This window comes from Myotis davidii, unplaced genomic scaffold (assembly GCF_000327345.1).
Source record: "Myotis davidii unplaced genomic scaffold, ASM32734v1 scaffold59, whole genome shotgun sequence".
Taxonomy (NCBI): domain Eukaryota; kingdom Metazoa; phylum Chordata; class Mammalia; order Chiroptera; family Vespertilionidae; genus Myotis; species Myotis davidii.
The window spans coordinates 665,689-680,730 of record NW_006293001.1 but is presented as its reverse complement, the minus strand read 5'-3'; the positions used below and the strand labels follow the sequence as shown (position 1 = coordinate 680,730).

At 33.9% G+C, this 15,042-nt stretch overlaps 1 protein-coding gene across 15 annotated transcripts in view; it reads left to right on the top strand.

Moving 5' to 3' along the window:
* Positions 1 to 15,042, top strand: part of BAZ2B (bromodomain adjacent to zinc finger domain 2B) — a 319,669-nt gene that overhangs the window by 257,489 nt on the left and 47,138 nt on the right. For 10 of the 15 annotated variants that reach the window (XM_015565731.1, XM_006766465.2, XM_006766457.2 and 7 more), the window contains 5 exons: positions 2,471 to 2,536; positions 4,147 to 4,212; positions 5,562 to 5,606; positions 5,851 to 5,883; positions 7,131 to 7,196. In XM_015565731.1, the coding sequence (XP_015421217.1) occupies positions 2,471 to 2,536; positions 4,147 to 4,212; positions 5,562 to 5,606; positions 5,851 to 5,883; positions 7,131 to 7,196 (276 nt within the window). The remainder of the gene's footprint in view (positions 1 to 2,470; positions 2,537 to 4,146; positions 4,213 to 5,561; positions 5,607 to 5,850; positions 5,884 to 7,130; positions 7,197 to 15,042) is intronic. The other 5 variants (XM_015565735.1, XM_006766463.2, XM_015565734.1 and 2 more) reach the window with 2 other exon arrangements.

Genomic DNA, 15,042 nt, shown 5'->3' with positions numbered 1-15,042 from the left:
GGCCCCATCCTGTATATCAGATATTTACATTACGATTCATAACAGTAGCAAAATTACAGATATGAAGTAGCAACGAAAATAATTTTATGGTTGGGGGTCACCACAACAATACATGGCACTCCCTTTAATGCCATGTATTAAAGAGTCATGGCATTAGGAAGGTTGAGAACCACTGATCTAGTAGGCCAGAGGTATCACCAGACAGTCTTCAAGTCTGAAGCAGTATTATGAAGCAGAGGGCCAAAGTCACTGGAATCTGACCAGGGCTCTGTAGCTATTATTTGAGTGAGGGCAAAATACTTACTAAGAACTATTTTTTTCCTTAGGTAAAAAGAAGATAATTTCAACTTCTATGTTGTTTTTTTTATGATCAGTATGATATTTTATGTAAAGTGCTCAGCTTACTAATTAGGTACTCAATTATCCTATATAATAAAGATATAATATGGAAATGGTCGTTATGCAGTGAAGTGTAATGACTGACTGCATAACGACCAGATCACGGATCAGCAGGAGGGTGGGGCAGTGAGCTACAAGTGGGTGGCAGAGAGCTATAGGAGGGGACAGGGCAGCAAGCTATGAGAGGGGTTGGGGGGGGAGTTACAGGAGGGCGGGGCAGCAAGCTATGAGGGTGGGCAAGGGGAGCTACTGGAGGGCAGCAGCGAGCTACTGGCGCACGGATTCATGCGCAGGGCTACTAGTTATAATAATGAAAATAATGTTTCTCCCTTCTAATGCTAATAACAGCAATGCCAAATATATGTACCTGTAAATAAATCACTAGGACAGTTAAGATAAAGCTCTAGATCAACCGTGGGCAAACTACGGCCCGCGGGCTGGATCCAGCCCATTTGAAATGAATAAAACTAAAAAAAAAAAAAAGACCGTACCCTTTTATGTAATGATGTTTACGTTGAATTTATATTAGTTCACACAAGCACTCCATCCATGCTTTTATTCCGGCTCTCTGGTCCAGTTTAAGAAACCATTGTGGCCCTCAAGTCAAAAAGTTTGCCCACCCCTGCTCTAGACTAAATGAACTCACCCCAAGATGCCATACCTATCTCTGTTCATAAGAGAACAATTAATGACTTTTGCTGTCATGAGAAGATACCACCTTTATAACCTAATGATTGACAAAAGCAGAAAAATTAAATCAAGTATATGCTTTACTTAGGTCTCAAGTTCTAATTTAAATAAATACTTCAAATATGGATTAAGTCCAACCTTGTCTACAACTTGGAAATGAAACAAAAGATACACTTGAGTTTTTATTTTTAGCAAGCTATAATTAATATTCAAAACTATGATAGGACCTCCAACAGCAAAATCATAGAATGTGATTAAGTCTTCTTATATCAGAATAGTAATTTCAGAAGTCTCATTATCCTGTGGTAGACTCCTATAGGGAATCAATAGCATCAGTTTGCAAAAAGGAAATGTTTAAAAAACATATTAAAGTACAGCTTCAGTAGGTAAATTAGCATCTGAATATTGGAATAGGTACTGTAATACACAGCAGTATAAAATGTATTGGTTCTGGAAATCCTAGGACAGATGCAATTGGCAAGTAGGGAAATGTGGATTTTTTTAAAAAAAACTATGTATTCTCGTCATTGACAATTTGAGTTTAAAGGAGTTTGTGAACATGCAATTGATAATGATGTGCTTTAAGAGTATGAGATATTTTTTTCAATTCAAACTGTAAAGTTCTTCTGAGAATTTCAGTGAACACTAAATTCTAAACCGTAAATTTAGACACTGTGACTACCAATTACTCATATGAATCTTTCCTAAGAGTATAAAATTGTAATTAATCCATTTTTAAGTAATGTTACAGATTATTTCTGAATTTGGCTTATTGTGATAGTTAAAAACAATGTCATCGTGGTATTTACCATGTGAAATAAGAAATTATACTGTGGAAATTGTTAATAATAATCTATTGCAATTGTGTGGCACTGTTTCTTTTTTTAAAAGCATTTTAATGATGACACACAGAGAAGGTGCAAGCGACTCTCCTTATTGTAGATGAGAGTAGTTATTTGCTCAAGATCATGCAATGGATGACAGTAGCAGAACTAGCCTAGCTTTTCTAATTACTGATACACTTTTTTTTCTACCATTCTCTCCTGTATTTATTTCAAAGTAAGTATTATTTGTAATTGAAAATATTTATTAAGGAGATACACAGGTTAAATGAGTCTAATTAGCTTGGTTACCTTGTTTCTATATACTTACTTAGCACTTGTATTTTATAAATTGTTTTGAGAAATTTCATAGCATCACATTAATTTTTCATGAACATAATATATAAAATGTTAAACTAAATAATTAAATGTTATAGCTACCATGGTAACCTTTGGTAATTCTGTACTTACCTCTTAAATTATTTCATCCCACTTAAATACTTTTCAACTAGATATTTAGTTCACTTTATTATCTTTAATTATCATATTTTTTCCTACAGGAAAAAATTAAGAGAATACAACAAATCAGAATGGAAAAAGAACTCCGAGCCCAGCAAATTTTAGAGGTAGTATTCTTAAATTTGATATAATTAAAGTAATATAGTCATATAGTTTAAAGTCTGCAAAAACAAAAATTTTACATGTAAGTTCTCTTACTTATATTAATATATTCATCAGAATTTCTCTTTAAACGTTACGTAATAGTAAAACTTTATCTGAACCTTATTTAGCAAGCTCATTTTATCCTAGCAATGAAAACTGAGAAAACATAAAAAGAGAAAACCTCTGGACAGCCAATATTATTGTCATGAAGATCATGGGTGAAAACTCATGTTCTTTACTTTTGAAAAAAATCATCAGGACTTATAGTCAGATGTTTTCTTTTAATTTAGAAATAAAACATTAGAAAAGTAAAAATAAATTTTAAATGTTTAACCAGCTTAGTTTTCTGGCTTCCAATATATCCATCTTTCCCACTAGCTGATAGGAATAGAGGACCTGTTTGGCATCAGCAAAAGCAATAGCCAAAAGATAGCAAGGGAAAACAAAGAAAAACTCCAAACAGCATATCTAAAGGCCTAGTAACAGTCTAATCTTTTAGTTGAATAGCAAGCAATTTTCAACAGTTTAATAGTTGAAAGACATTACTCAATCAAATTGTACATATAATAACTGATGTTTAGAATAATTTTTCCAAGTAATCAAGAAAAAAACAAATTTTTAGTGTACTATGTTTAAGCAGGCATATATCTCAAAATTACTTCCATCCAAAATAGTGAAAATAAACTTTTAATGTTAAAGTTATTCATTATAATCTCTCACCTGTTCAGGAAACTCCTGCTCTATAGAATAATTTATTCCCTGAGGACTCCAGGTAGCTGAAGTTTTCTATGTTACAGGCTTTTTTTCTTCTAAAAATATATACATATTTCTTTTCTCATTATAAGTTAATTTAAACCCCTCCAATAGAAAATATCCCTATCTTAAACTAAATTGAGAATAACTACGAGGTAGTTATGAAGCTATTAGATAGGTAACGACTTAAGATTATAAAGCTCAGATTTGATAGCATGATCCTGATATTCAAAATGTGCTTCATGAAAAATTATGTTTCCATTCTATTAAAAAAAAAACCACCTTGATTTTAACCACAATATACAAGTAGGGAAAATCAAATTTACCATGTTTCATTTAAATGTTACTGAGTAATGGCTTTCTTAATCTCAGATTTCAAGTATTTTTTTATTTCAAATAAAGTAGATTTGTGCAGCTTTTAAAATGTTACTGATTTATTCTTTAAATAACTTGTATTTATCCGTTAAAATTTATCCTATTTTCTTAATTTGTATTGTGATCATGTTTTACTTTTAAAAACCAGAAATTAAATTTTAAAGTAACAAACACTCAATTGTTTCAGACTTTTAATCGAGTAGGGAAATAAGAAAAGCTGACATACTCTTACAAATTTAAGAATTTTCTATACATCGTAATGTTTATTTATTAGAAATAAAATTAGTGTTAAATATAATTTTGTTTACTGTGTGAAATCTGTTACTGTCTGTATGTTCCATATTGTTTTGTACCTTGTGAGGCATGTAGTTCCGTTTTCAAGTCTGAGATTATTTTGAAGTTGTGGTGCTGTTGCATGACTTTGAGACCTGTTTTGCATGCACAGGCGAAAAAGAAAAAGAAGGAAGAAGCGGCAAATGCCAAATTATTGGAGGCCGAGAAACGAATAAAGGTTAGTTTAGATGAGAATCAGAGTTTTCGTTTTTCAAAAGTAAAAGCTATATGATGTTATTCCAGTATCAGTTATATGAAAAAAGTAGCTGTCCTCAAAATGACCAAGACGATGTTTAGCAGAGATACCTGTGTATAATGTGTGCTTTTATTGTATGTGTAGTGTATGTTTATATATTTTTATTTTATTATACAGGTTTTATGTGCACTTTGAGTTCTTTAAATAGCAGACATCAAATCAGAAATGCAAACTATTGTGTAATACCTGTGTATGGTTTTGCTGTATAAGAATGATCTCCCCAAGCCATTATGTGTCATTTATGTTTCAAATTGTGTCCCAAATCTTATTCTCTCCTTAAATTATAACTTTCTCTTTATTAATGTCCTGTTTTAACTGTTAAAAATGAAAAGGCTAAGGAAACAAAAACCAAACCTTTATCAACTGGTATTTACCATCATAAAATTAGCCATTGTTAATTATTGTAATTTCAAGTGTTGTTTGGGGGTGTTGATTTTTCTGGCATGACGTGTAAGAGACTTGGACACCTGTACCTTACACAATCCACTCCTTACCTTCCAATGTTCTGATAATTGATTACTGAAATACAGGACAGCTGAGTGATCCTATGGCTCTGGTAACAGCCACCACAATGTATCAAGCCAGGGAACTATTTGCTACCTTTCCCACATAGACTCTCCTCTCTGACTTTGTTCTTTAGACTCTATCCCCTTTCATGGCTGTCCTTAATATTAATTTTATCCATATCTTACCTTATATAAAATATTTAAATTGGTGACACTCATAGAATTGTTTATTTTAAGCAACATCCCTTAGGGATGGTGCATGAAAATCTCAAACTGATCCCATTGTCTCTTCTCACTCTCATGTACATACAGCATATAGAAATGTTATAGCTGCTGTTAATTATAGAGTATATTTGGGAATCTATAATCAGAGTGTAGAGAGTTGTTATCAGCTAGATTTGAAGGTTGTGACATAATGTATTAAAATCATAAAAAAAAATACATGTGCCATTTGTATCTGACATGCGCTGACCATCTAGTCACGCCAATGAACTTGCGATTGAAGTGTGCTGTTGTTAGGTCACTGCATTTTAAGTTTATTTGGATACTGAATAAAGATCCTTGCTACTGTCATACATAGCTTTTATGTATTAGGCAGAACTACATAAAATTGCTTTTTTATAATTTTAAAATGATAGAATATTTGCAATTTTATGTTTTAATCTAATGGAAGACTATAGAATCTCAGAAAAGGAATTTTTAATACTTGTAGCATGTTCTAAATCTTCCCTCAAAATTATATATTAAAAGTTTCTTATCTTTAAGGAAAAAGAAATGAGAAGACAACAAGCTGTTCTTCTGAAGCATCAGGTCTGTATACATATTTTTATATACTTGTTGAAATGTACATTTTATCATTTTTCTTAAATCTATTTTGAAAAAAATCTTCAAAATATTTTCTTAAATATTTCCAATATAATTCCTGCTTAAGTTTTTCCTTCATCTTACAGTTTATTGCCTTGCTTTGGTATTGGTGTCTTTTGGGGGGTTAAAAAATTGGTTTCGTGACTCTGTGATTTCTGTTTCATAATATTGTGCCAACTCTTTCTACCAGGAGTTGGAGAGGCATAGACTAGATATGGTATGGGTATGTTTATTTTTGTACATCTAACACCGCATTGTGATTTGGTTGTGATATATGGTTGTCATAGCAATGCATAAAGTGTAGCACTGGCTGCTGTCATATTACATACTGCTGCATGGCTTTACAGCACAGTGCATTGCATACATCTGCTTGTCTGTCTATCAAGAAGTGTGATCCATCTCCAAGATTTTTAATTGAATTGTGCAAGCCTTATATAAGGTTGCTGTCTATAAATTTACTTACTGATGTCACAGTGAAAGTTAGGTCACTATACAATTTGAGACAATTATGACCCATATTCTCCCATCATTCTAGACACAAAACTGCCATTGAATACAATGGGAATTTTGAGTTAGGTTGATGAGAGAATATGAAATATAATCTGGTTTTATAGACAAATTTTAGAATTAATTTTAGAAATATCCCTTTAATGGGACCAGATAGATTTGAACAAAAAAAAAGATTAAATATTATAACTCTGATTTTTTTTATTCTAAAGAAAATGAGATTGTCAAAGTAAGCCAGTGCTTACCTTATTTTTATATTGTGCATTTTAGATTCCACTTACTAGCCCCTGGTGCAGCTTTTGTGGCTTTAAATAGCGCATCAAGTGGCAGACATCAGTAAATAGGATTATCCCATTTCATTGGTGTCAGTGTATGAACCACGACTAGTTTAAATTGGTATAAAGGCTTAAAAAAAAACTTTAATTTGTTGGTGGCTTATTGGACGTACAAAATGATAGTATACTTGAAATAAAAATAATTCTGAAATCATGACGTTAAAGTGATTATAAATCACTTTCTGCCTGATCTAAAAATTTAAGAACAACACAACCAATAGTTTAATTGGCTATAGTACATATTTGTGGTTTTTCTAATAGCAGATGTAAGGTAACTGACCTGTTCCAGCCAACCATTATGCTTTTTGTTCTGCCAGCTTTTGAAGGAGCATCACAACTGACCATAAGTAAATCTTGTATGCTTCTGTTTACACTGTCTCCATGTTCATTGCTTTACCTTTTTGCTTTTGATTGTTCTTGTATTTGCTTTCTAAACCTGAACTAAAACATGCACAGACTGGCCATTCTTGTCTTATATTTAGTATTTACTGTGACTTGTCTATAAATGCTAAACATGCTATACTGAGTTTTTTTGTTGTTGTTGTTCTGTTTTGTTTTCCATTTGAAAATCCACCTGTGAAAATTAGCAATCATTGAGTTATTTTCCTAATTTTATCTGGCCTAATAGGAACGAGAGAGAAGGCGACAACATATGATGCTTATGAAAGCAATGGAAGCTCGTAAGAAAGCAGAAGTAAGTATATGTTTCTAGAAAAATAGTACCTTGTTATAAATTAGTGTGTTTTTTTTCCAAAAGCATTGGCTCTTTTAAATATAAATTTTTCAGAGCATTGGGTTTGTGATAATTAACTGGTTTTGATAAGCAAACCAAAGATTAGGGATAGTAACTAAGTGTTAGAACATTAAAAGAGTGCAAAGAGGATTCCAATGTATGTGTTAATGTTTTGTACTGAGATTTTAAGTATCTTTTTTTAATGTAGAGAATGGCATTCATTCAGATAAAAGTAGCTATTTTTTACTGTAATCAGAGTTTCACAAAATTAATATTACGGCATGCCTACACAAGTTCTGTGTGTCCTAATTCAAACACTAGTCATTCCAACTATGGACTTCTGCTCTCCAAATTATTGTTATCATCCTACGGGTAAGATTAAAATAGACCTTTTTTTAAACAGATACTTCAGAATAAGAAAACTATTAAAATAAGTCAAAATGAGCTTATTTTGAATTTAATAGAAATCAGTGAAAGGTTATAATATATGTTACAAAGGAATACATTCTGCATTTAAACAGTTGGACATTATAACTAGAGTTTTGGAGTGTGAGGGACCCAGATTCCCATCTGGTTCTGAAATAACTTGCTTTACCTTTTCAGGCTTTTCTTTCCTTTCATTCTTTCTCTGTTTCTCCCTTCCTTCCTTCACCTCTCTCTTTCCTTCTGTTTTTCTTTTTAAATATGTTTTTATTGATTTCAGAAAGGATTGAAGTGGGGGGGGAGAGAGAGAGAGAGAGAGAGAGAGAAAAAGAGAGAAACATCAATGATGAGAGAGAATCATTGATTGGCTGCCTCATGCACAGCCCATCCTGGGTATCAAACCCTCAACCTGGGTATGTGCCCTGATCGAGAATCAAACCATGACCTCCTGGTTCATGGATGGACATCCCTCCACTGAGCCAAATCATCCAGGCCAGGCTATTTCTTTTTTAAAATTGAGATGATGATAGCTGCTTCCTAGGATTGTAATATTATCAAGTGCTATAAGCATTAGCAAGTTAGAATTAATGGGGCCTTCCTTTCAAGATGGTGGCATAGTTAAACGCAATACTCCCATCATCCCACAACCACATCAAAATTATAACTGAACTGCAGAGTGACCGTCATTCAGAACTGTGTGAAATCTGGCCAAGTGGAATTCCTACAACTAAAAATATAAAGAAGCCACATTGATACTGCTTAGAGGGGCAGAGACGCTAAATGGGCTGGTCCCACCTACATGTGGCAGATAAAAATCAGGAGGCATATCTCAGCTGCAGAGGTCACCACTGAGAAGCAAGAGATCCCAGCACCACACCCAACCCCAGCCCAGGGTTCTAGTGCAGGGAAGCAAAGTCCCTATAACTTCTGGCTGTAAAAAGCAGGGATAGTGGCTCAATGAAACAGAGGGCTTCTGGAGTCCTAGGTATTCCTCGTAAAGGGCCTACAGACACTTATTCTGAGTTTCAGCACTGGGGCAGAGCTCGGCAGGCTTCAGGGACTTATGGGAGGAACTGAACTTTCTGGCATCAGGGCAAGAGCTGGAGGGGCAGCTTCTCTCAGACAGAAGTGCTGGAAAAGCCCATTGTCCTTTTCTGAGCTCTTCCCCTACAGAGCCAATAGGCAGGAGCCATAGCTGAGTCTCCATAAATCTGGGGTTGCCCTGGTGATTCCCTGAGACCCCACCCCACCATCTTGCAGGCCCACGTAAGCTGTTTCTAGTGGCATTTCCATATGAATGGCCTGTCTTGGCTCAATCTTCAGATTTTCCTGAAGTCTGTTAAACAAGTAGCATCTGGCCTTGGCATACCCTTGCTCCTTAACTGTTGCTTAGTAGCCCCAGACCAGGCACTAGTGGCAGCTGGCCTTGGTTTGCAGTTGGGCACCTCCAAGCCCAACATGAGTAGCAGCCATCTACAGATCTCTCTGTAGCTCATGTTAGTGGCCCATGGCAGAACATGAGCAACTGACTTTGGCCTGCACTTCCTGGGAGCCCTTGAGCCAGTACAACTGGTGGATAGCTTCAACCTCCTCCACAGTGGACCCACTCAAAAGATGGTTCAGTGGTCACCAGAGCCCCACTGAAGCAAGTCTTGCTTCATGGCATGGGGTCCTGCACAGCTGATCCTCCATTGTGGTCATAGCTAATCCCTGCAGCCTATAGGCCTAGGAGTAAATCCCTCCCATTGACTTGCCAACAACAATCAAGGCTCAACTACAACACGAGGGTGTACACAGCCCACAAGGGGGACACACCTGAGTGCCCAGCTCGGGTGATTGGGGAGGCTATGCTACTGGCCCCTACAGAACGCCTACTACATTAGGCTACTCTACCAAGCCTGGGAGATGTAGCATGCCATTGGTATGGAAAAGCCACTGGAAATAACTTGGATGGCTCTGAAATTTGGGTTGGGTGGGGTGGGGTCTCAGGGAATCACCAGGATAGGGAAAACAGTGTGGGCCAGCTTGATGGAGTCTCAGAAATCGTGCCCGCCTGCCAGCTCTGTGAGGTGAGGGCTCATCAGTGTTCTCTGTCAGCACTTCTGTCTGGAAGAAAACTGCCCCCTCAGCTCTTGCCTCAATGCCAGACAATTCAGTTCCTCCCAGTATGCCTCCTACCAATTTTATTTTGGCCTTCATTCCTCTACACCCCCATGCCCATTTTTCTAGATGTAGAAATTCTTGAAGTAAATATGGATTCTTGGAATATAAGTCATTTATAATAAACATCTTTTTATCATCTTAATCATAATAACCTAATTCTCTGTACCAAAATATTACTAATGTCTTAGTTAGGAAGTCATTTAAATTTCATTTCAGAGTTGAAATACTGATAGCAAATGTATTAAGTTTAGAATATCCTAAACAGCCCTAAATATATAGGGTAAACATTTTGGAATCAGTTATTTACTCACATAAAAATATTATTTGGGACTCTGAAAGCATAAATGAAAGTATTTCTAGAAGGCTATAGCATAATAACAAATGAAATAACATTTACTCTGTGTTAGAATTATAGAAGTTTAAAACCCGAACAATGAATGTGGTAGAATGACCTGTTATTTTACAACTCATCAGATTGCAAAACAGGCCATTTCTAAGAGACCGTGTTACAAAGGTGCCTATGTCTTTTGCATTTTACGATTCTCCTGGGTCTCTTAGGTGTTTATTCTGGGCATAATAAGGAGAATACATTTCTTTTGACAGCAACTTATACTTAAAATTTCAAACACATAAATATAATTTAAGAGATATAGGTTTACCTCAGGGTCCTGGAAGAATAAAAGTGTAAATAAGATTGCTAATAAAACCCATTTACAGAAGGCAAATATAAAGAATAAAAATGATATCCTTTTATGGTCACAAATTGAGTATGAATAGATCAGGGCAGTTTTTCTTTAAAAAGAGCCTATTTTTTATATCTAAAATAGTATATTATGAAAATTAAGTTTAAACATGAAAAGTTATGAATCATATGATTCATAAATATATTTTGCTTTATTCATATTATAAATTATTTTATTTATATTATAATTTATAGTTATATAATATTTTAAAATAATAAAACCTACCAATTATCATCACATTTTTTTAAATATACACCAAAGTATTACACAAAAGCCTGTACTTATTTTGTTTAAACATCTTTAAATACTGGTAGAATAGTTACTGTCATACAAATGTCTCCTAAATTAAAATTAAAATTGTAATTCTTGAGTAAGATAATTATACTTAAATTGTTAACAGTTCTTTCAAAAACCTACTTTCTTACATACCATTTAACTTTTTATTGTATCCTTCATATAAAATATTTTTACATTTGTTTTTAAAAAATATACAAGTAAAAGTACAATATACCAGTATTTCATGTAAGTACATTTATTATGTTTTTAACTGAAAAATGTGTTTACTAAAATAAAACTGTCTACATGTGCAATTGTACTTTATATTTTGGTTTTCCCTGAGTAATGATTAATATAAATATTGGATTGAATCATTGTGGAGGGAGGTGTTACATATTTTTGCTTTCAAATTGTTTATTACATGACTTCTAAAACTTCAACTACTCTCTTCTGTTTTATGGTTTTGTCTCCTAAAGTGCTGACACTCATCCTGTGATAGATGCATGTTTTAACAACCTTTTGTAGTTTATTGATCCTTGGAGAGACATACAGAAGACTCTGATACAATCACTATGGTTGTTTATTCAGTTAATATGTGTAAAGTGATTATAAATGTGTGGCTGGTACAGTTTTAAGTTTTATAAAGAAAACAGGAGGTTTTGAGCTACTTTGTCATGTTGTTTAAACCAACCTAAGTTTCTGGTTATTAGTAATAATAAAAGCAGGTTTATTTTATATAATTTGAATTATACTTAGAAGTAAACCTGTTGTATTTATGAGGCTTAAGATTATTCGTTCTCATATTATGTTATGGAAATATTTATAAACTGTTATGATATGCTAATGACATTTAAAATTAATACAATAGTTACAAGATAATTTATTTTTTAAGATATACTTTAAAATTTTTAAAATTACAATTTGTAGATTTTAATTTTAATCCTCAATCAAGGACATGCCTTTTGATTTTAGAGAGACGGGAGGGGAGTGTAGCAGAGGGAGAAAGAAACATCAGTGTGAGAGAGAAACATCCATCAGTTAGTTGGCTGCCTTCTGGTACACTCTCTCACCAGGGATTAAACCCACAACTTTTTGGTGTATGGGACAATCTTCCAACCTACGGAGACACACAGGTCAGGGTGAAGATAATTTACATGTCTAAATAGTCTTATTACTTGTGGATTTATATAAAGGAAAACTGTAGAAATTAGATTTCTAAATTAGAGAACCAATAAAATTTGGAATTATTTTTAGTGAAAAATATATTGAGTTAATACTTAAAAAAAGAGAGATCAGTGTAATGCACACAAAGAAATATAAAAGCAGTGTTTGTATTATCTTTGATGGATATGGGGAAGTTTCTTAGAACAATTTCAGATGTTATAGATCTTTAACAAGGTGAAAGCAGATTAATTTTTAATCTCATAATTCTTTACGCATTTTGTCCTATTTTTCTTTACAATCTAATAATTAAATGTCTAAATGTATTAAAGTGTAGAATCAGGCTTACCCATTGGTCAATTCAGAATTTTGAGTTGGCTCTGCCTAAGTATCATATAGCCTTAACTTTATAGTGAAGTTTGTCATTGTAATACTTGCTAACAGAATAATATATAGCTAGTGCTAGTAGGAAATAATAGGAGGCAGAATATGAAACCGATATACCCAGGATGGACATAACACAAGTTACATCTTGTGCATGTTAAGTAATAATGAGGAAATAGACAAGTACATATAGGAATGTTTTGCTAGTATTCACTTAGATGCAAGTTTATGTAAAAGATTTGGTGAAAGTTTGGATTGTCAGTAAGAACATATGTCTAGTTACTGCTTAAATATTTATACTGTAAAGTTTCCTCTCTCTGATATGATAAAAAGCATCAATATTCTTTTGTTTTTCCCACAGTATCTAATTTAGTGCTAAACACACAACAGTAGTTTAAAAATTATTTTAAATACTTAGTTGATGACAGATCTGTAAGTTCCATTTAACAGAGGAACACAATTTAAATTGAGAGAGTAACTTTGGTAAAATTATCTAATCCTATTCACAAGTCCATAGTTACCAGGTATAACAAGTTCTTGAGAACTAAATTTTACTTATGGTATTTTCTCAAACATTCTCATAAAAGATTATTTACGATACATGTTGTTATAGTGTGTTTTTACAGTTCCTTGAAAGTTAAACTTTAAAGAAAAACACCTAGAGTAAAATAAAATATTTTCTTTTTTTCCTTCTCTATTCTATTCTATTCTATTCTTCTCTATTCTATTCTATTCTATTCTATTCTATTCTATTCTATTCTATTCTATTCTATTCTATTCTATTCGATTCTATTCTATTCGATTCTACTCTATTCTATTTTAATTATCTCCCCTATACCTCTTCCACCTCCACCCACCAACCTCCCCCCTGCAATCACCACACGTTTTCTGTGTCTATGAGTTTCTTTCTCTTTTTTGCTCATAAAAGAGAATTATATACAGAAAACATAATGATGTACTCATTCTTTAATGACTTTGTTTATCCTCACTTTGTTTTCTTAGCACTTTTAGCTGCCACTTTCAATTTAAGTTTTTCATTCAACTAAATTTTTCTTATCACCCACTCTATACTTGACTCTAATCAAGGCACTGGCAATATAAAGGTAAAAAAAGGTAGACAAGATTCCTGTCCTCATAGATTTTACTATGTGGGTAGAGAAAGACCATAAACAAGTATAAAATAAATGAGATGATAAAATGGAGTGCCAGTGGGGCATAAAAAAAAAAGGGCAAAATTAGTTGTTCTCGGAAGGCCTCTTTGACAAGTTAACATCTGATCTATCAATGAACAACAAATAAGAAACACAAAGACCATTTGTTTAGAAATAATAAAAAGACAAAAATGACTGGAATATAGTACATAAGGGATAAATTATATAAGTTGAAGTTGGCATGGTAGACAGAAATCTGAGCATATGGGACTATAGTGTGGGAGTGAGGACTTTGGACTTTATTATGATTGGACGAGAAGCCATTGGATAGTGTTAAGATGTAATCTGGTTTACTTTCTGAAATGATGACTCTGGGTATTCTGTGGAGAATGCACAGAAATGCTGAGGAAAGCAAAAATGAAAGCAGGGAGCCAGCTTCTTTAGGTTATTTTGCTTTAAGTTATTTCTTTATGTAATATTTATGTTTTATGTTTCATATTTTGGTATGGTTGCCTGACATTTCTTTTCTAATACTTATACGTTGTATGGCACCCCTGTCAAGAACTTGTATTGCTCCAATATAGGCAGGTTAATTTTCATTTAATTCCTTCTTTCTTTATCTGATACTTCTTTTTATACTTCTAAGTATTTCAGATTCAAGGGTGCATATTCTATATGCTATTCATGTTTGTGTGTTTTTTTCTGAGGACAGAGGTAGCTAGGAAAGGGAGAGCTGTACCCGGTTTCTCATATCCCTTTCCAAGTTCTATTGTAAATATTGTACCTGATTCACCTTTATCTAGTCAAGAGGTGGATAAGGCACACCTGAAATGCCCAGCTCAGCTGACAGGGAGCTAAGCCATTGGACACTATAAGGCATCTATTACATTAGGCCCCTGTACCAAGCCCTGGAAACTTAGCAGCTCTACTTAATACATAGAAACTACTTTGTCTCCAGAATAGGAGACAAAGAAACATGTCCCAAATGAAAGAACACAACAAGACAACAGAAAAAAAGAACTAAACAAAATGGTGACACCCAATCTACTAGATGCAAAGTTCAAAACACTGGTTATAAGGATGCTCAATGAACTTAGGGGAAGATTAGATGAACTTAGTAAGAACTTCAACAGCATAAAAAAAAAAAGGCATGGCAACCATAAAAAAAAAAAAAAAACACAGTCAGAAATGAAGTTTACACTAACTGAAATAAAGAGTAATTTACAGTAATGTATATGAAGCCAAGAATCCTATCTAATAAAAGAGAAACATGGTAATTGGTGTACAACCGCTACCCTTCCCATTGGCTAATCAGGGCAATATGCAAATTAACTGCCAGCCAAGATGGCGGCCGGCAGCCAGGCAGCTTGAAACTAACATGAGGCTTGCTTGCTTCAGTGATGGAGGACTCCAGCGTTCCCCGCCTGCCGCTGCAGGCCTCTAAGCTGCAACTCTAAGCAACTATGTAACAAATATAGAAGCTAAACAAAACCCCAGAGATCTGCT